Source organism: Myiozetetes cayanensis, unplaced genomic scaffold (assembly GCF_022539395.1).
Source record: "Myiozetetes cayanensis isolate MyiCay16 unplaced genomic scaffold, myiCay2020 scf1, whole genome shotgun sequence".
Taxonomy (NCBI): Eukaryota; Metazoa; Chordata; class Aves; order Passeriformes; family Tyrannidae; genus Myiozetetes; species Myiozetetes cayanensis.
The window spans coordinates 106,253,119-106,275,766 of record NW_026086604.1 but is presented as its reverse complement, the minus strand read 5'-3'; the positions used below and the strand labels follow the sequence as shown (position 1 = coordinate 106,275,766).

Sequence of the window (22,648 nt, the reverse complement as noted above, 5' to 3'; positions counted from 1 at the left end):
AATCCTACCAACGTCCCTATGTTTTATTTGATTTTAACCTCTGAATGCAGGTTCATGTTCTCTTTTCAGTAGAAACTCAAGCTGAATTGCGCCCCAAAAGTGCAGTTGATGGTGAATCAAATGAATCCATATTTCTTCTCAGGTATGAAAACCTAAAGAACAATTATAAAACCCCTTGAAATTATAAATTTATAAATTCTAAACCCCAAAATCCTGTATTTTTGGTGCTGTTTTTTTCCCCACTGTCTCTTCAGACATTTTATTATTCTGCCTGTAATACTGTGTGTATCTCCTTTTGAATTCTCTATTACCACTTTAATTAATATTAAAATATTAGAAGAGCTGCAAAAGCAGTGTGTGTAGTTAAAGCTTATCTGGCTTTATTACACTGTTTTTGGAAGTAAACTTTTGATTTCTTAGCTGTCAGTCTAAACAGAAGAATTTATTTAGATCTTTCTTTCCTTCTTTTTTCGTATATAATGAGAATAGGCTTTGAGTATCGTTGCTTTGAATACATAAGAATAAGCATTCAACATCAGATATGCTAATAAATTCTACCTGCAGCTTTTCTTCCCAAGCTGTTGGTAACAATCTATTAAATACTGCATGGGCATTAAATAAAAAATTAGTGATTGGTTTAACAGTGATTTGTATTAGTTGAGGCCTGGTTCTGGAACTTTGTACTAGTTTTCAAGTCAAGAAGATTGTCTAGTGAAATAGATACTTTTCTTATTGTCATCTAGAAGAAATATTCCAGTTTGAAAATACTCTTTCAAGCTTCTTGCATAACATGAAACAGGGCTTTTGTATATGATAGTGCTTACAAAAGTTATTTCAGTTGGTTTTAATAGTGGTAATTCTCATCTCATTTATAAATTCTGTCATCACAGCAATTTCAAATAGCATTTGCTTTAGCAATCTGCTGAAAAGAAAGACTACAATGACATTAAAAACAGTATAACAACGTGTAATCCAAATCATGTTTTTTAACAACGTACTTTATTTGTGATAAGTACATTAGTTTAAATATAAAATTTGAAATGTAATACAAACATTTTTTCTTTAAAATCTGTTCAGAAACTGTCTGTTCTCCAGTGATCTAACTTCTGAAAGCAGCATGTGTTACCTACTAAAGTATTAAAACACTGAAGTGAAAGGAAGCTGCTGACCTGGCACTTGGCACCAGAGTTTACTTAGCTGCTGGAGAGGTTACTCAGCTTTTAACAGCAGTAGCTTCTTCTGTGTATGCAAATGGAATAGGTCTTATTCATTTCAGATAGTTCAATTTAACAATCTCTTGGCTTGTTTTAAACTGAGAAACCATTTGAGAACTGGAAAAATAGGAAATATTTTCTGTATCTCAAACCTATATGAAAGCAAATCAGTTGCATTAATTGAAAAAAAGTGTATTTATCAAATCTACGTATTTTGAAGGGTGTGGGAACCGAGAATAATTATTCAGCCTCCTACCTAGAAATCGTAGGGTTTTTTGTTTAGGAACTAAGACTGCCTAAACTTCCAGGCACATCCTGATATCTTTTTTTTTAACCAAAAAAGGACATTTTATGTAGTTTTATGTAGGTGGTATTTTGGCATTCCTTTGTTGTGCCCAAGTTTCTCTTGAAAATATATGGGAGGTTAGAACAATTATGTTAGTTATTTGATCACTGATTTTCATGAGTATTTTTAATTTTGTTTGGTATTTTTATTTTTAATTTAGTTGCTTTTCCAAATCAATGAAGCTGATTTGTAACTAAATGTGTCTATGATTTTCTACTGATGAAGAAAACACATTAATTTGAAGTTGATGATTTTACAAGTTTCCTGGCCTGCCAATTTTAATAATTCTAAAGTGCATTTTAAATGCTTTGCATTATATATAATGTAAAACCCGAGTTCACTAGTAGCTTTATGAAAATTGCAACTTTGCAGTATTCTGGTCTTTTCTTTCTTCATTTTCTAATTTGCAGGCAGGATTTTTAAAAAGAAAAAATAAAAGGTAAACCTAGTTCACAATCATACATGAGATTTAGGCAGTCTTAGCCAGGAGTTAGCAGTTAGAAGAGAATAACATAAAATAAATTTCAATTTTTCTCACATTATTTTTCTTTGTATCTTGTTTGTTATTAGGAATTCAGATAATAATGTTTTAGCATCCAGTTTTGAGAGTCATTATTGCTGAGAAAATAATACAATTAGATCCATTTAACATCAATAACAGCTACAAAATACCACCTTCCCATTTTTAACTGGTAAACAAATCCTAACCTTGTCAGAACACGTTTAAAGACAGAAAATTCATGTCTAGTTGGTGTCTCAGGCACAGCATCATTTATGTTCATCAACTTTGAAAGTTTGCTGTGAAACTTAACCTGTAGTCTTTATTGGTTTATTATGTTTTTTTTCTTTCTTTTGTTTAAGTTCTCGTCCCACACCTAGAACTAGTACTGCAGTAGAAGTAAGTGATGCTACTACTGCCCCAATCAAAAATTTTCCACAAAGAGGTTCATGCTTGAAAATGGTGAGTACAAAATTTATATTAAGGGATGATGGTATCTCTATAGTTAGAATTTTAGCCTGGAGTCTGTGGCAAAGTCGGGTTTCTTCTCCATCCATAGCTAACAGGGAATCAGTTCCTACAGTATACAAGTTATTTGAGGAATATATTTGGAGAACTCCAGATGTATGAGTTAAGAGAGATGCTTAGTCTCCTTTTTTACCCCAGTGCATAAAACATGAAAATGTTATCTTTCTCGTCAGTCTACATTTTGGACCCATTGCTTTTTCTTCCAATATGTTTCTCTTATAATTTTTAGTTGGTGCTATCTACTATTACATAAATAAAAGTAAGTTAGAATATGTTGTTTACATGGCCAAACCTTATGGTATAATGTTGAAATGAAACACTTTGGGAATAAACACGAACTAACTTTTTTGGTGCAAAAAAGTTTTTTAAAAAAATCTTTGTTCTTGCTCTAGGCTGAAAATACGTGCTCAAGTCAGCAGGATATGGAGTCAACATTGAGAGAGCTCATTTACACTGAATCTGATCTTATCATAACACCAATCATTGACAATCCAAAGGTATAGCAAAAGATTCAGGAACTTGTGGCTGGGGCTATTTTTTGCAGATAAATTTTTAATCAGGGCGAAACTCCTTTCCTGTATTTTATAGTTCTCATTTTAAAGCAGTTCCACCCAGTCATCTGGCAAGCTCTCATGCAATTTTTTTGGCAGTCTGTATAATTCTATTGTGTTGCTAATTTGGAGGAATGAGTTATTTTGGGATTGAATAATAATATTAAATAATGTCTTTCAAGAAACAGAAGCTACTAAATATTGTGTTCAGTGCTTTTGTAGATTTGTTTTCTGATAACTTGCTTTGATATCTGTCACTTAAATGAGCACAAAACTGGGGTTTGGTATACTCAAAACAAGGCCATCTATGAAGCCTTCTAGATTAAAGTTAGACCTTTGCAGAAAAACTTTTGATACTATTTAAACTTCAGATTTGATAATGTTTTTGAACTTATTTTCTCTCCAAAAGAACACCTGAAGTTCATTATGAGAAATGTCCATCCTATTCCTGCCATATGCATTGTAATGTGATAACAGTTTGTAATGAGTCTCTTGAGCAGGCACTGACACTTGCTTAACAGCAAAGAGCAAACCGAAAAAGAATCAGAGCTCTACACTGCAGTGACAGTGTAATGTGCATTTTTGGGCATTATTGGTAGAAGGAATAATGAGCAAGAGCCCCTTTAGTCTTCCTTTTGTTTCTGTGCTAGAAAAAAATGCAGCTGTTTTAGCAGCTTTACTCAGTAAGCGACAGATGCAGAGAATGAAACATTTTTGATTGCAAGTGAGCATCTAAGCTCATTAAGCATGTCTTACAGCTTTTAGTTGCTGTGTTGCTTTAGTATTAACAATTCTTTTGGTTTGTTTTAATGGATTTCCTAACGCTTTCAAAAATTAAAGGTCTTACACAACCAGACAGTGTAACTACCAAATAATAATGTTTTAATATGTTTGGAGGGAGGGACGTTGTTACCAGTGGAGAATTTCAAAGTTTGAATGCTACCACTGTTAAATTCTCAGTTCTATCTCAGGGCTATGACACAAAGCCTTTAGTCCTTCAGAGCTTTTCTTCTTACTACAAGTATAAGAGAGGAGATTAGGTTTAAGTGTACATACTGACGTGCACATGGAGACTAATCTCCTTACCATGCAATGCCAGACTCAGAATTAATGCAAAATAGCCCACTAAGTTCCAGGGACGTGTAATAGGAGTCATTGCCTGCTTGGCAATGACTCTTTAGTCTGCACTTCAGACTAAAGGATGATACTGACACCTGGTAAAGCTGAAGAGCTTGCAATTTAATCTCATGAAAAAGGATTTGCTAAATGCTTACAGAATCTGAAAAGTTGAAATGTCAGCTTACATTGTAAAATTTTCCCATATTCTGCAGATCTGTGGAGTTGAAGACCTTTTTTAGAAAATAGCTCTCTGGTTACACTCAGACTTCATCTGTCAAAGGCTAAATTCCACTACACAGTTACCTTTTCTATATGCTTTATTTACTGAAAATCACACTCAAATCCTCAGTCACTGAGCAGTCATCCAATTTCATGATGTACCAGAAAATGATGTTTCAGGAGGGGGAAAAAAAACCCCAATACCTTATGAAAAATTACTTGTTGATAATAAGACTTTTTATATTCTAGAATGATCTAGTGTATATTCTAGAATGATCTAGTGTATATATGTATTTGCTGAATGAAAATGAATTGCTAAAACATTTAATGCGCTGTCACCTGCATAGTTTCTTTCTGTAGCTTTTGAAACCCAAATGCAAGTATTTTTCTGCATACATGCAAGATAAAAATGTAAAGTATCATTTTGTAATCCTGTTTTAAAAATCACTTAAATGGAAACTAACAATATAATTATGTTAAAAACAGAGTTAAATCTCCAGTATTTACTTAGAAGGAATAAATACCAGAAAACAATGGAAAATTCCTCAGTAATGAGAAGTAGTATGTACACCCATCCTGTACAAATTTTGCATCTTTGTATTCTCACGGATTTTCCAGAAATGTATTAAAACTAGTTGTAATGTGTTTTTTTATTTTTCCAGATAATAAAGCAAGTATCAGTTACATTTGACTCAAAAACTTTACATATACCAGCACATTCAGGTATGGATCTACTGAAGCTGTTAACAAGTTCTGCATGTGTTGCTGTAACTCACTGTCTTGAAACCTGTAGCCTCCTGCTGTAGATCATAAGCTGTCACAGTTTTGGAACTCATAATTTTTCTGAAACAGTTTCTGTAATGTTTTTAGCTAGACCAATTTTGAGTAGCCTTTTCAAGTTACTGAGTTACATGACATTCCTTTCTCTTCTGCCTTCTTCAGTTGCAAGCTTGTGCTCAAAAACTTTTGCAATGAGTCCTCACAGTTTTAGTGTGGGCAAAACAGTCGATTTTTTCCAGCTGAGGTATTTGAACTGAAATATTTAACTAAATATATTAAAATTTTAAAAAGGCAGGGAAGCAAATGGAAAGAGGATCTTAAAATGTGCAGTGTTGATCAGCTGTAATACTAGGCAGCTTTGCCAATCCCACCTTTAATAATGAATTGTTATGGCAATCACGTCCCAAAAGATGGTGCTGTTTTGGGTTTGTTTTTTTGTTGTTGTTAGTTTTTAATGTCTCGAAAGAGTACTGTTATTTCTGAAAACTAAAGTCTGCTCAGTGTCATGAGTGTAATAATTTCTTCCCCTGGAAAATTTACTCTAGTCTTTTTAAGGAAGTATTACACACTTCACTGTGCTTGAAGAAGGATACTGTCCTTCTGGAATTCACATAGCACCTCTTTCTAGGCATAAGAGTTCATTTTTTCTTTCTAAAAAATATATATTTTGGAGAGTTAATTTGATGAAGAAATTTTACAGTTGGAAAGGAATTTAATGTCCCCCAGTCTCCCAATCAAGACTGTAGTAACAGAAAATATTTTTTGTTTCATCCAAAAATGGTCCCTTACAAGTGCCTAAGGGAAGCATTATATTTCATATTGCATTTCAGTAGTAATTGCACTGATCTTCTGATAAGTTTAACTATTGTTATCAGTATTTTTTTAATATGGGACAGTGTTTTTTTGTTGTTGTAATGCCTTCAGAGTCGTCCAGCTTTTTTCTGGACATCTTTCTGATTGTTTTTGAAGATAATGAATTTGATGCTGCTCATCAGTAATGATTAAAGATAATATGGAAAAATTAAGATAAATACATGAAATCCACACCTCTTTTCACCATTGCTAAAGTATATTATAATCGCCTGTATTAGTAGGTATTGTTACTTAAGTGTAAAATTAACATAAAATACAGAAAACATGCTTTTAAGTATCCTTTAGTGGAGCATATCAGGATGACAGATAAGTTATTAATAAGTAACTAACCAAAACTGAGCGAATGTATGGCTGCTAGATTGAAATTAACTGCTGAGACTGATAAGGAAGTCTGAAAAATCTCAATTCATGTACACTGGTCAGTGAATTGAACCACAGGATTTATGTTAATTGCCCTAGTGGCTTGATTACTTTGTGTTCCTTCTGAAATCATCTGTGTTTTGATACTACTGAAGTTTAACTCAGTGAGTACCTACCTATATGAGTAACAATATGCATTTTCAGTTTATTGATACTGAGGAGATTTCACTGACTTTCGTTAGTTTTTTTCCTCAAGTTTACTCTACTGAAAGTGCACTTACTTATTAAGAATTAGTAGTGACAAAGTACAACTACTACCTTTCCTAAATATAATGTTCCCTTAAAAGAAGTCCAGGGACTTAGCAGGGTTGCACTTTCGAAAATGCTTTGAAGCTTTCATTGCTCTGTTTTTATTATTTGTTTCTCTTCTTGCTTCCTTTTTATTTCTATAATCTTCAGACATGAATTGTAACATGATTCTTTAATATTTTAAGTACCAAAATTATAATTAGATTCAAACTTTGGACCTTACTTATTCTTGCTGATGTTACTTTCTAGAGTGTTAAAGCAACATCGACGATCAATTAACTTTAACTATTTACTTGCTTCTTATGGTTAGCTGAGAAGTTATCATCTATGAATGATGTGGACTGGAATAACTTCTTGAAAAGAGTGTGCTCACTGCTTAATTCCACCGAGAAGAGCACAGGAGCAGCACGTTCTAAACTGAACTTACTGTACTATCTGTGTACTGTGGCTGTCCACAAGGAGATTGCAAGCAGACTAATGAGCTCTCAGCTGGTAAATAATAAAGCTTTGAAAGAATCAACATGGTTTACATACTTGCTGTTGTAGGAAAAATCAGCTGCTTTTAGTTATATTTGAAGAAATCATTGATATACTGACAAAAACGTGTCAAAAAAATGACTAAATTCCATGTCAGGTGTTTTAAAAATGCTGAGGAAAACTAATTCTTTGTCTTACATTTCAGATACATTTACATATAGTTTTGTTGTATTAGTGAAAATATTGGGGTAAAAACTAACATCGATGGAGAGTGTGAAATAACATATGACAAAATATTAGTCTTTACAAATCATTAAATGCCAAAGAATATTGAAAAAAGTTCATGTATGAATTATTAAATGTCTTTTATTTGGCCATGTGTCTATGAAGAATATAAAGAAAAACTTTCTTAAGAACATGCAGTAAAACTTTCAGTAAGCAGTTCTTACAGTGAGCAGAGTCTCTGAAGAGTCTGTTTTAGGGAACACCTAAATGTTGGTTTCACCTTTCAAGAACCTTTTTTTACCAAACATTTTTACTGGTAACCTCTTTAGTGGTTTAATATATTTCTCAAAATTCTTGCATGTGCAGAAGAGAAATAGATTTTTTTTTTCTCATTATGTAAAGGCATCAGAGAGGCTATCCTGAGATGAGCACTTTTCATTTTATTGAATTAAAAGTAAACTACTTCACTCTCCTACAGTTATACTAAAGCACTTAAGTCATAAACTGACCTGTCATGGTTGGATATAGAGATATTAAAGACAAAATTGCACTGCTAGAAAAATTCAATGAAGAGCATTTAGGTTGGAAGAAGTGGTAGGTCTTGTACCATAGCATTCTAGTGAAAGCAGGAAAAAAAATTGCTGGAAGGTGTATTCCATTATCATTGGAGAATTTGGTGGGGGGAAACATTAATCCAGTAACTGAATTGCCAATTAACAGAACATTTTAGAAATTAATTAGTCATTATGAGTTTGGTTCTTTTGTGGCTGATTATATGTGTTAACATTCATTATTGTTGTATTTGCCAACTATTTTTATCTGGTTTCACAAAATTAATTCATTAAATATTTGTTTTGTAATACTATATGATGATCTCTGTGTTTGTAGGTGAAAGTATCAGACTCTTTTCTGCTGCATACTCTTATTCAGAATGAAAAAATGTTGGTGTTTTTTTTTTTTAATGCTGATATATGTTTAGCAGTTTAGTTTAAGGCAAAAATATAGAAAGAATTGAATTTTCCTTCCTTTTTCTCCTTATCTCTTTTTCGTTTTTTATCTTTATCTCTTTAATCAGTGTTTGCACAACATCTACCATGTTTGTCTGTGACAATACTCTTCACAAATGTTATCCAAATACATTTTTATGAAATTACTGATATTTGGATTTTTGTTTATCATTTGGAACTATCAGATCACTGAAATTCACTAATATTTATCTGTCTGCTTTAAACTATAGTTTCCTATATTGATACAGCAGCTGCGTGCAGCCTCCAGCTGGGATATGTAAGTAAAATTATTTTAAATGGATATGTTCAAATTCAAAATTGTCACTGGATTTTATTAAAGATATTCATTAACAAGTTATTTATGATGAATATAATATGGAATTTTTTTAGCATTGAATGAATATATTGCTATTCTACAGGACCAAAGATTATGGAAAATCTCTAAAAGTTAATCTAGAAGTTAGATAATATAGTGTATCAGGTAGTGTTACTTAAAATTACTGAATAAACCAACTCCATACCACAAAAGAAGTAAAATAACTGTAATGGTAGCTTTAAGTCCCTGTCAGAAATATTTCAATGTGATAGTGCCCTCTGCTGCTTATTTCATAAATGTTGATTTTGTTATTCCAATTTTTTTCTTTAATGAAACATTTAAAACTAATTTGCTGATGCAGATTTAATTTTTATTTCGTCAGCTGAAAGTTATGTATGGGTGTTTTCTGTGTTATATGAAAACTGGACATGAGCCTGACAGATTAATAAGACCAACAAACTGAAGACTCTTCACTCTTCCATGCTAAATAAAAGAAATGTCTTTATGCATGAATTTATTGCTAAAATGAGCTGAAATACTGAATTAATTATAATATTAATTATACTATATTTTTAATATATAAATATATGAATTATATATTAATTAATACTGATACAAAAAAATCCCATAAATAAGAAGAAGGAAATCTGAGCTGTAAATAGGACGTAAAATATTTCCTGCCCTTAGCAACCTGCATAAAATATAAACAAGACATAATTGTTTTTGTTGTATTTTGTAAATAGTTTTTCTGCACCCACAAAATGTTTATTTGATACACAGACGTGCTAGAGTTGCTCGAGTGATTGGTTTAGTGGCATTACACACGGCTGAACTTGGAGAAAATGTACCTATTTCTGAGGTAACTTTCCTTTTTTTTTTTAATCAGGGAGGTTTTTTTAATGCTTTTACTATTTATGTCAGAAGCTTTGACAACTTTTTTTGTTTTGAACCCTGCTGGTTTTTTTCCTCATATGTGTAAATTGGAGTCTAATCAATTAAGTAAATAAATCTATGTTCTTATTCTATATAGTTGTAGTTCTGATTTTTACTAACGTGTGGCTGATCTACCCACCAATGATAAAACTCTAGCATTTTTCTCTCCTTTTCGTAAAATCAAATAGTTACTGTCATGCCTCTTGTGTGTGTAGAAAGAACAAACTGTTGCCATTGTTTGGTTATCCTGAAATGTAATTATTATAATTAGAATAAAAGTAGTGCAATTGATACTTAGACATATTTTTTTCCAAAAAATTCATTGAGATGGGAGTAATTTGAGATTCCTCACAGTTCTTGAAGAATATGTGTAATGAAGGGGAAGTAATTTTCTTTGGAGAAGAAAAGTGTTTTTAATTCTTTTTTCATTTTGCATGGCCAGTAGTTGACTAACACAGAAGACTGATGAAACAAAATTGTCTGTCTGTCATTTTTTTGGGTATGACACATGCCCACAGATTGAGAAATTATGACAGAATGTACTATTTAATGTTTGTTTCAAGTGTGACTGTGACATGATTTCTGCTTCATGAGGTGAAGCCAGAACTTGAGTATAATGGGTGTTTGAATGTCAGACCCAACTGTTAAACACAAGCTGTAACTATGCCTCTGTGCTGTGCAGATCTGGCATGTAGGAACATACAGTTGTGGGTTAATATCTGACTATTTTGGAAATGTGGCTGTTTTGTTTTTTAGGTCCTTCTGTTTTCTTTTTAATTAATATTAAGAATATTATTATTTTGCTATGTTGCATAATGTTTCAATTCTGTAGTGAAAGCAGAACTCAAAACATTATAGTTCTTACCTGTTCGTCTTATAAAGTAACAAAGTGGGGCAAGAGTCCTTATAGTTACAATCACTGAGGTTTTGTCAAAGTCTGTCAGTACTGACAGTTGGATGTCATTTGAATTCCAGGTCACAATTTAAGTGCGTTCTTGTATGTGACAGATTTTTTTTTTCTGATATTTATCTTTCAAAAGTTCCAGTGAAAATACTCAAAAGTAATTTTGAGATGTTCACATAGCTTTTTGGCTTCAAGCGTTTGTTGAGGTCCTTAGCACTAATATATTCAGTAGTAGTTTCTCTAGCTTCCCAGTTTCCACCATAGAAAACACATTTCCTACTCAGCTGTTGTATTTAAAAGCAATAGATTGAAGTAGTTATACACTGAGCTGTAATATTCTTTTGTTCAAAATGTTTTCAGTGGGTTTTTTTATGTGAACCTTAAAAATATTCACAAATGGAATTTAGCATTTTCATAAGTTTTCTGATACTTCAAAAAACAAGTTAAATCTGAGACCAGTCCCATTCTTATGTGAATTAAAATTAGTTTTTAATACATTAATTAAGAAAATAAGGATTTATTTTTTAAATTAACAAATTTGAGTTCAAAATGCATCTACTATGCTTTATTTAATGACATTCATTCCAATTTTTTCTCACAAAGTAATATCTCTGAATTAAAAAGATTTTAGAGTGCTTACACAAAATTAGAATGAGGAAAAAAATTGAATCCTATATTTTCATGTCTTCAAATAGTCTAATATCTAAAAATCTAAAGTCAAATAACTATAGGCACTACACAAAACTTAATAGTTCATTTATAGGAAAAGTGGGAAGGAGTAATTTAGGAATTTCTCATCTACTGAGTTGTGTTCCCCTCTTCTCCCTCCAGAGGAATTAGATGAACCTGTGAGTTTGTTGAACATTCCTGTTAACTATTAGCTATTTTATGTTGTCTGATGCTTAAAAAAACCACCAGAAAACAAACCTTTAAACCAGCCTTATAAACTGTATTAAATATAATACTGTAATTTGTCCTCTTATATGAGCCAGCTGATACTCCAGCTGAAGTTTATTGGTGGCTGTTGTTAATTAGAAAATGTCGAAATCAAACTGTATCTAGTCAGAACAACATAATCTAAAATGGCTCTGTGATCCAGGTCTGACAGTCTGAAGATACAGGAGTGATCCATCTATTGACAGGTTTTTTTGTGTTTTCTTTACACCTCCATCCTAGTAACTTCTAATACTCTTTGCTTTTTTTATCTGTTAAATAGGGGTGATCTCCTTTAGCTTCAAAATTTGTTCCCGCATGTGAGAAGTCAGTTGAGAGCTTGTGACGATGCTGTTCTGGAATTATTTTTGCCTCCTGCCTATACCATACAATTTATATCAAATTTTCTTTCCAGTGTTTATCACTTAAGGATAGTTCTTTTATCTTTGAGGTTGAATTTGCACCATTAACCTTTTTAATTGTTGTCATTAAAATGATTTTGTAAATAGTAGTAACATTAAGCCCTGAAAGAGGCAGAAAAATTTTAGAAAGAAAAGAAGCCTCATCCTCATTTTAAAGGCTAAAGTAAACTTTCATATACTGTATGCCAAAAGTCTTTATTTTGCTGTTTTTTGAAGAATTGGTGCTTGGGAGATATTTTAGAGTTTTTATTCAGGTAATTGGGGAACAGCAGTTTCTTTTGAATGTAACCACCAGAGGTCACTAAAACACCAAAATAAATTAAATTCAAGTAAACTACTATTTCACAGACTTGACAAGCATGTAAATGTAGAACTGTGTGGTATCTTTATTCTGCTGATATATTCTAATATGTAGGTCACATTAGAAAAAATTAGAATAAATGAATATTTATATCTGTGAATTCACTTGCAGTTGATCTATTTCCAGTTAAGAACTTTTAAGAAGCATATTGCATTGATAAGGAAAAATAAGACTGATCTTAGAATGCAATAGGGAAATTGATCTCTTCTAAAACTGCAGATGAAGACATTTTATGTGGAATTTCTTCTATCACACAGTTGCAATAAAAGTTTTTAATAGGTCACTTTTTTTTCTCCCTTATTATGTTTTTTTTTTTCCTCATGGAATTGCTCTTTAGAAATCTGAAACATAATTTCCTCTTATTTATTCCTAGTTATCTTACGGGAACATCTAAACTTTAAAGTTTTATCTTTGTATTTAGATTTTGAAACAGATTCTTAAGATTCTGTAAAAAAAAAGATTCTTTCCAGGATTCTGTTCTTCATCTTACAGGAAGAAAAATTATTCTGTAGTTAGGGAAGCATATTTCTGTGTACGTCTAATTTGGTTTATCTAATAAAAGAAACTATTTTTCTTTCCTTTCTGTGAAAATATCGAGCCTGCTGTCACCTAAGACACAGCCACTCCGATGTGACATTTCAGACTCAGTCTATTATTTTATTAAGAGGTGATAGAGCAACTCACCAGAATGCTTCCCTGTAAGGCAGCACTATCTTTCTCTTTCTGGTATGAGACTACCCTGGAGTCCTTCTCTGCCTGTCCTTTTGGTGGCAAAAACTAGTCGTTTTTTATTTCTTTTAAATTTGCTAATTGGGAATATCAGTCTCACACTCTGACCTAGGCAGTTGTGTCTGGGGTTTTTTTTAAGGACAGACCTGGGTCCACTGCTCTCCTAAGTGCTTAAAGGGTTCAGAGAACCTGCTACAGCCTTCACGCTGCAAGTTTTTTTGCAAAGCCTTTGGTATTCCGTGGACAGATTAATAAACTAAATATCCCATGGATAATGACAGCATATTAGAGGATCTCAGTAACGTTGGACTTAGATTGCTTTGTCACAGTAGAGAAATACCCAGATTTCTGTTTTCATCTAAATTGAAACTCCGTATAATTTAAACCTTTTTATTTCTCATTTTTTATTAAAGTACAATTTAGTGGTTGTTTTCCACAGCTGCAAAGCAACCGTAATGTTACAGGTGCAGTTGTATGACATGCAAACTCAGATACGCACTCTTGCTAATCTGACTTTGTCTACATTGTTCTAGGTCTACAGTTTGTTGTCATTGAAATTCATCCAGAATGTCAATTTTAAGTCATGTTCCTAGCTTACCTCTCTGATAACTCCTGTTTCTAGGTCTGTCAATGTCTGCCCATATTGTAAGGAGTTTCAAATAAAAATAGTTTGATTTGGCCATTTATTCCAAACCTATTTAGTTTTGACGTTGTTTTATTGTAAAATAAATTCCTTAGTCTGCTCACAAATGATCATAATTTTAGTGTATCTTTATCTGTTTTCTCCAAGGGCACTTTCCTTGTTTTGCCCTAATATTTCTTATGTGAAAAAAACCTAACCCAAAACAAAGCAAAAACCACCCCAATTTACAAAAAGTCTGTAGGCAGGAGATGAAAGCTGTAGCAGAGTATGTGCACAGGTACTTACACGAGTGCACACTCACCTGTCTACTGTTTTGTAAATTGATTAGAACTTTATCTTTCTGGCATAATCAGGATTGTCACTTAGTAGCTTGGTAACAGCAAGAGGAGATTCAAATTTTTGAGTGACTTCTAGTAAACTTTCAAGCTCTATAAAGTTTCTTCAATTTGTTTTCAACAACCTCGTTCTCTGAATGTAACTTACATATTTGCCTGGGGCACGTGGCAAGAAGACAAATGAAAAATTGACATTTCTCAGGTAAATTAGCAGAAACTCATGGTGTGTTTGAGAAGAGTTCTTCTGAGTTCATAAACAGAAAATGGAAATATAATTAAATTAACAACCGTGAATCTGTCAAGCATGGCAGTTCGGAATTGTTGGAGAAAATATTAAGGCCTTTTATCATAATTGAAGGTTATTTTTTTCCTCATTCAAAAAATTATTTTTATCAATCCAATTAATTGGGCTCGCTTTATGTTTGAAGTCCAAACCAAGGTGGTAATAGAAAACAAGGAAGTTCTCAACTAGGAAAGAGAAAATATTGCCGACTGCAGGATTAAATCACTTTTTGCAATTTTCTTAAGTTAGTTACCTGACTGAAGCAAAACCTGTACCCTTTTAAAAGACATTTAATTGACACTGTTTTCATAGTCCATTAATTTTACTCTGTTTTCTTTGAGAGATTAAATAATACAATTTCCCATTAAAATTACATCAGTGGTGCTGCAAGTATATCTGTTTGCAATAATCTTAATTTACTTCCTGTGATAGTAAAAACGTGGATTTGGGTTTTTTTCCTACAATTCTGTTATTTTTGGGATAATGAAGATCTGTGCCCCTAGGACTCTTTTCTTCAGCAGATAAATACCTACCTCTCTGAAAGGTGAATAACTGTCTGGCAGACTTTTGTCAGTGATTTAAATATTTCAGGATTCTAAACATAATTTATATTCCTCCTAAACTGATGTTATGAGACATCAAGTTAGCATTCTCCTTTGACTACTTCTATCATAAATACAATAGTGACCTGGAGTATTACAGGCTTCAGAGAGAAGCTTATTAAGGGTAACATATGTTAAGGGGGAAAGTCTGACCCTGAATTCACATCCATGAAAAGACTTCAGGAAATCAATGGGCATCCAGATTCTATGTCAGAGTTAAGAGGGAAAATAGCTTCCCATCAAATGTTTTGCTATTTAATACACACACACACTTCTGGGAGCTTTGCTAAAGACAAAAGTGAACACAGCTGTGCGCCAGATGCTGTGCTTGTCTATCTACCAGTCTTTCTGTGTTCCACAGGTATGTCAACATTGAGTTATGTTTTTCCTTCAATCCAGTTGCATAGAAAACTTATATAAATCATTACATATCTTTTAACTTTTCTATCCCTAAGTCAACCTATTTCATGTTTTACTGAGAGCAAAGTTTGTTCTTAAGCAGGAGTGTAAGAGAAGAAAAAAATACTTCATGGGTTAGTTTGTGCATCCTTTCCTAAGGCTGAGAAAAAGAGAAAAACCTGGAAGCTTCTTTGATTTGGAGGGCAGATGGAGGATTCTTTACTAGGATTTACCTTTTTGTTTTGATCCTACAGTGATAAGCAGTTTCAGGTTAATTTACTTCCAGAGGAAAACAATGATTATGTGAAGTGTACCATGAGTCTGACAGCTACCTTTATTGTGTAGGTATTGTGCAGTGGGAAGCTTAGTTTTTCTAACTGTTATACTATATAGGCTTTTGCTGAACTAATTTCATTTTTTCCCTCCACTGACATCGTTTTCCTGAGGCTTTAGAATATCCTTGTAACCAGTCCTGTAGTTGTGTCTTTATGGATCGTATTTGGGAACCTAAACTGAAAATGTTCTGTGATTTCTGAGGTTTTTGGCTTTATTCACACACATGGAGAGCAAGATGTATATATATTTTATTTTTCCTTAAATTAAAAAAAAAAATCAAGACAAGTAAAATCAAACCCAGTACACAAAATTTAAGCTATCTTGCTGTTATTTTCACAAATATATAAAGGTCGTTACCCTGAAATGTTAAAAATCGAAAGATTCAGATTGTCAGTTGCACTAAATGAATGTGATATTAACAAATAAACTGTCAGCCACTTCACCAGTTGGCTTTGGGAATATACCCTCAGCTTTCTTGGTAAAGCTTATACTCCTGAGAGCACTGAGTACTGTTATAAAGGGGAAAAAATTGAAAATATTCTAAAACCTTGAGAACACTTACTGCCTGCAGTTCCTTCTCTCTATTTAAAATTAGACACCTAAATCTGTACTTAGGAAATGGAACAGGGATACTTGAACGATCCTTACTTTGCAGCTAGCAAGCAGATCTGTCAGGTAATGGAGCCTGCTTTCTCATGTATTGAGTTACAACTGAATTACTTTTAATTGCATAAAGACTATCTTTTAGCATATTCACCTCTTCCTTTGTTAGCTATCACAAAGTTTAAACAGAACATCCTTGGTTTAGGCAGGTGTGTTCAGAATAATCTCTAAGGTTTTTTCTGTGTGCAGTTATGTTCAAAATGTTTTCATGTATTTATTCTCTGTTTAAAAATAAATGAGTTTGTACCACAACTTCTATATAATTTTTATGTTACTATTTTGCTTCTAGAGGCTTCAAAAAAATAATGCATCCATTTATTTATTTTAATTTTTTTTTTTTTTACTCTGGCTTAGTATCGTAGAAATTGGGTAAGAGGTTTGAAACGATGGCAAGGGAGGAGACAACTCTGAAATTATTGTCTAAATGCTTCTCTTTTCTTTTTATGCTATCCTGGTTTTCATGAAAACTGCACGTCAAAGTAAGAGTATAGGATTTTGTATGGTTATGCATCATGGGACAGAGATATGAATTTGTCGCATGTGGTGTAGATTTAAATTAGCTGTGTTCTTTCACTGGTATTTTGTGGTGTCATGGGTAGATGTTGGTCTTTCCTTGTAGAATCAGTTTTGTTACTTTCACTGGCATACTGTGGGTAAATTTTGTAGAATAGGAAACGAAAATTAAGGTAAATGTCAAAATAAAGTTTGGAAATAATACGTTTTTCTCACTTCTTAGATTGATGATAGGGCTGTCTTTTAAATAGCTTTTATAGCTAATTAAAACATTTTTAGTTTATTAAAAAAAAGGTATGCTACAGGGCAAAGAATTTTATGTAATTATTAAAAAGACAGCTCCAGCAGATCATTTTAAGTTTGTTATGTCTAAGACAAATCTGTTTACAATGTTTACAGTGTGCAATTTCTCCCTTTTCCATTTTTCTCTGGTTTACTGTACAACTGACTCCTGTTACTTTAAAAGTAAATGAATATGTCATATAGACTGAAGATATGTTTGAGATGTGAAAGGCTAGGTGAACTAGATGGAATATGGTTTCTGTAGTTAAAATAACCTAGCAGGAATTTTTTTTTTTCTTTGGAAGAAATGAAGTATTTGCTTTTCTTACATTATTACAGTATAAGCAGAACCATTAAATATGTATGGAAAATGAAATGTGAAGTCAGCATTCTTGCTGTGAGCAAGAGAGACCACGTGGAAAAAAATTTCATGCCTAAGCTTCTTGACATGAAACATGATTCTTTCCAATATTTCTAGAAAACACATAGCTATGTGAGGTTTTAAATATTCCCTGGCATAATTTGAATGTTGTTTGCATGATGTCTTCAAAGTCATATCGTATAATATTGCAATTCTCTCCTGTGTTGTTCTGAGTTCTTTTCTTTATTAAGGCCTGACGTAGCTGACAATTTGGTTTTAATATATTTTTGGTACTTAAATTTTCTTTTGCATCAACCAATTCTGAGTTTTTGCAAGTTGTTGTACAATTTGCTCATTGAAGTGTTTAGCTCTTAAAACTAAGTGCATACCTTAAAAGAATTAACCTAAATGAAATCCCTTCTTCCATCTCGTTTTGTCTTGCTTTTGTGAATTAATCAAATCATAGACTACTAGCAGAAGGAAAGAAATCCAGCCTTTTGCTCTAAAGCACATACTTGCTTGATTGACACAATTAGGCTACAACATGTTTTTGTGATAGATAGCACACTGCTGGTAGCTGAAAAGCCCAATTTCCTGCTTTCTTCTGATTACTGCACTAAAAGACACTCAAACCAGGCCCAGTGTTATGCAAGATCACTTGTATATTGGCGGTAGTCCTAAATTTTCCTCTATCATATGGAAAAAAAATATTATTTTAGTCTGAAACACATTTAAAAAGAATTCTGTAGGAAAGCAGGAAGTTTTTATGCAACTGTTGTTTGGTCCAGTTCGGATCTTTACGGAGCAGAATAAAGGAATTTGCAGTACTGAAAGGGAACTAATTTCAAAGAAAATTTATGGGAAATCTTTGAAGTCTATAGAATTTCTTTAAAATATGAGAAATTCTGGTTAGAATTGCTCAATCTAAGATATTCTGCATGGATATTGTATTGATGGGCATTGGTCATCAACATGGCTTCTAGAAAGTGGTAGCAGGCCCACTGCTTGGAAGCAGATGATGACTTAGAATAACTTCAAGTACAGTTATGAATAGAATAAAAATCCAGGAACATGATATTCAGAAAAGGCAAGGATGAATGGTAGAAACTTGCATATAATGAGGATAGTTAAATACAGGGAAATAACAAGGAAGAGAAGGGAATAAAAAAGAAAAAGACCTCTTCCTTGGATATTCCTGGCAGCTCTTATTCTGTGAAGACTGGTTTCTAGTTCCAGTTTACATCTTTATTGGCAGCTCCAGTTGATTGCTGCTGACATCAGTTTTGAAGGCAGAAATCTTTGCTTTTTGGACTCCTGAGCAATCTTTTTCTTTCCTTGCCCTTGGCAAAAATGAAAACAGGATCTCTTTCTTGTTTGAAGCAAATATTTTTCCCTGGTCCTTCCTGCTTCAAATTTTAAAAACATAGAATTTAAGAGCTCGGGTGGAAATCAGATATACCCATGAACATCTGCAACTGAGTTCATGTAATCATATATCTGGCATGACAGATTAGGAGAAGAAGTAACTATTTTTTTTTTCTTAAAAACAGCAAACAAACAAACTGCAAAGCTTTTTGACAGTACTTTTATGTGCATTTTTAATTTGTTAGTAAATATAGCAGATTTGTAAGTTAATTGCTACTATTTGTGTCTGATTGTATCCCTTTGGGACCTTGAGTTGATTCCAAAGCAAACTGAATCTTCATTTGAGTTCATGACATCTGCTTTGGCTACTCATCTCCTAAGACCTCTTCCTCCAACAGTAATACAAAAGTTGAAAAGATAAAGAGATTTTGTGATGAGTCAGTTTTGCATTGTATTCTACCTGGAGAATTTTTACGCCTCCATCTTATAGTGCTCCCTAGAAGAGTTGTAGAGGAGTTGCAATATGTTGTTCCTTTATTTTCTTTTTTTCTTTTTCTACATTTGGTATAGCATTAATACCACATCCATAGTCTGATGGTCAGACTTCCCTTCAGTCCTCCTTGTTTTATGACCCAGTTTGAGTCAAGCTGTTCAGAGAAAGCTGGTAATTTTTATTTTCATGTACCATTTTAAAGATGAGTACTTGGTGTGAATAGTAGTCTAGTTTCTTTTCTGGTTAGTGACAATATAAACATGGCATACTTTCTCAGCCTGGTGAGTGCTTTTCTCGGAGGAGAAAAGCCATTACTTGCTCATGTTACATGATGTGTTTGTACTCACAAGAAAATGAAGTGAAAAGTAATTTCCATTCTGCTTGAGGCATAGAAATTTATCGTTTTAAGGGTTTGCAGAATTACAAATATATTTTAATTTCCACTAATAATTGCTGACAGTCATACTAATAGATCAAAGGTGTAGTAATGTTGTAAATCTGTATATTGCCACTTGACATTTTAAGGCATAAAATACCTTCTCTTTTTGAATGTGCTGTAATTTTCACTTCTGAATTCCTAAAATATCAGGGAAAGTTCTAGATATAGCTTGAAAAGGATTGAGAATCTGCAACAGGTAATACAGCAACTCCACATACTGTTGTTGTAAATGAAGGCAGGGACTGTCTATCCAGATAAGAAACTTTTTTCTTTCTTCTGTTACTGTAACTATACTATATCCATCCAGTTTGACAGCTGGTGTAAAAGGTGTAGTAATTTATTATATTTAAGATGCTTTTACCTGGACTTGCAGTTCATTACTATTTATTTCTTGCAGTTCATTATTATTTCCTTCTTGCAGTTCATTACTATTTACTTCTATGGAAGGGAAAATGTTAAGTGAGTTGGAAAGGAAAAACAAAAGTACTGTAGGTAAGAAGGAGACTTCCTTTGTCAGTCTGTAGTTAAAATGAATTTGGTTTTTCTGTTGTGCCATTTTCCACACACACTGTGGTACTATCTTTACCTAAAATTTATACCAACCTTCAACATTGAATCAAAGTCTTTAGGCAGATCTTTTCTTTTCAAGTCTCATGTTTTTGCTTAGGAAGAGATAAAAGAATATTTTAAACCTTGTGAAAATCACTGTTGTCAAGATTAGACATTTCCTGTAAAGAGCAGGAAACAGTTTGTCTTCCTCCTTTTTAGGACATTTAAATTGTGTTCTTAAAATGAGGTATTAAGGAGTATATTATATAACATGAAATGTATTTTTTGAAATTGTGTATCTATATAATTGTGCTTATAATATAGAGGATGAATCACAACTTCCTGTTTCATTGCTTCCATTGCAGAGGACACAAGAAAACCTTCTTAAGTTGGTTATTGGCACAGACACTCTGCCAACTCAGTATGTGACATATTCTGTGAGCCCTGATTTCCTGCACTTGTACAATATTCGATTACTTCATTATGTTCAGTTAACAGAGAGGCAATTCTCCAGACTGTATGCTCTCTAGAGAAAAAGAGGTCATTATCTGATTATGGTAAATATAGACTGGTATGTGGGGGATCGCGAGTATCCTCTGTAATGTGTAGTAATTATTTAATGTTCAGTGCCTTCTGCCATAATACCCCATTCTTGTTACAGATATACGTACAGTTACTAAAATTAACCTGTACTGGACGAATTGATTATCATATATGAAGATAATAACTAAGATTTCATACAACTATTCTTTCTCTTTAACAATGATTTAATAATTTTAGAACAAGTCAGTCACTAATGGCTCAGATTTCTTCAGACACAACTTCTCTCTTGTTCAATAAACCAGTTTTTGTTCAAATGAAATCTGGAATTTGTTGCAGTGTTGACTAGCTTTATGGAAGGGTTTTTTAGTGCACAGGAAAGGAAATAACTTCACAGTTTGAATTATGTGAACTCAGTTAAGTTTTTAATTTATATACAAGAAAAGTGTAGGGATTGAAGTATCAGGAGAATGACTTTCTTTTCTTATCACTTCAGTATAAAAAAATAATAACTAGAATCACTTCAGAATAAAAATAATAACTAGTCCTAAAATCTTGAAGGAGAGTGAGAAACAATAACTTAAACCAAACTTAGTGAGAGTGAACATAGGAATTGTTTATTACATACAGAGGTTAATTCATGGTTTTATTTAATATAACATAGGATTCTGAGAGTTGTAGGACAGCATACATAAATGTATTTAGATAGTGTGTTGTCCAAATTTACTGATGTATTAACCATGCTTTGGGAAAATAAATATTGCAGTTGCAAACCCGAATTGGCGTTGATACAGGGTTTTCTGCTGGTTGATGTTCATCATTAAAGCTGATAATTTTGAGCAGCCTGCCTTGATCCTCTATAGCAGATGTACAGTTTGATTTGTGTTTTCTTCAAATCCTACCTGCAAACAGACAAACAAGTGTAACTTACACATCATGATGATTTAATGTCCCATCTAGTCTGCTGGGACTATTGTCAGCAGTTCATGTTATCACATGGTTCATCAATTTTATATAGTTTCAATACTATCTCGTGGCATGTTCACCCTCAGTCTTTTAGACTTTGAGACAAAGCTGAGAAATGCTACAGTGCTGAGTACTTTTAGTGGTATTGATTCCACAGTGAAAGTAGTTCTCAAAATATATTTAATCAAAAAAACAAGAGTAATTCTGTATAGCTATAGAAAGGAAAGCTAATAAAGGAGAAAATGCTGTCTTTTTGTGTATATCATTTAGTGCAGAACTGCACTTGAACCAGCTTGAGTACTACTTTCTCAAGCTGACATATTAGAAGCTTTAAAACCTACTGATGTGTTTATTTCTTAAATATGAAAGTGAAGCTCTCTCTGAATGGCAGGCTATTTGAAGTTCCTGAATAAAATTCATAGAAATGCTCTGAAAGCAATTAAAAAAACAGTTAATGAACATAGCATTACATAAAAAAGGGGTCAAAGTCAAACTTTGTTTAGTAGATCTTTCTGCTTTGATTTGAAGACTGCATTTTCAGTTTTTATATGATGTTACTGTACAAAGATTGGAGTTATGAAGCTGCTAAGGTCAGAAGGTGAAGTAAAATCAAGGAAAGTTGAGGTAAAAACTCCTCAGTGCTCTGGGGAAGGAAAAGTACTTTACTGCCAAATATATCTGTAAACTATTTAAAAAGAAAAAGGGGAAAAAAGATATTTTATAACTTCTAGGACTAGAAACTGTTGCTACTATGATAATAGTTAAATTCTGTAA

At 32.8% G+C, this 22,648-nt stretch overlaps 1 protein-coding gene across 6 annotated transcripts in view; it reads left to right on the top strand.

The window, feature by feature from the left end:
* Positions 1 to 22,648, top strand: part of ULK4 (unc-51 like kinase 4) — a 217,193-nt gene that overhangs the window by 15,209 nt on the left and 179,336 nt on the right. For 4 of the 6 annotated variants that reach the window (XR_007627722.1, XM_050306762.1, XM_050306744.1 and 1 more), the window contains exons 11-17: positions 70 to 142; positions 2,422 to 2,521; positions 2,980 to 3,084; positions 5,139 to 5,199; positions 7,109 to 7,290; positions 8,738 to 8,784; positions 9,604 to 9,682. Coding sequence is in view for 5 of the 6 variants with exons in the window: in XM_050306762.1 (XP_050162719.1) it covers positions 70 to 142; positions 2,422 to 2,521; positions 2,980 to 3,084; positions 5,139 to 5,199; positions 7,109 to 7,290; positions 8,738 to 8,784; positions 9,604 to 9,682 (647 nt within the window). In the remaining variant the exon portion in view is untranslated. The remainder of the gene's footprint in view (positions 1 to 69; positions 143 to 2,421; positions 2,522 to 2,979; positions 3,085 to 5,138; positions 5,200 to 7,108; positions 7,291 to 8,737; positions 8,785 to 9,603; positions 9,683 to 22,648) is intronic. The other 2 variants (XM_050306783.1, XM_050306773.1) reach the window with 1 other exon arrangement.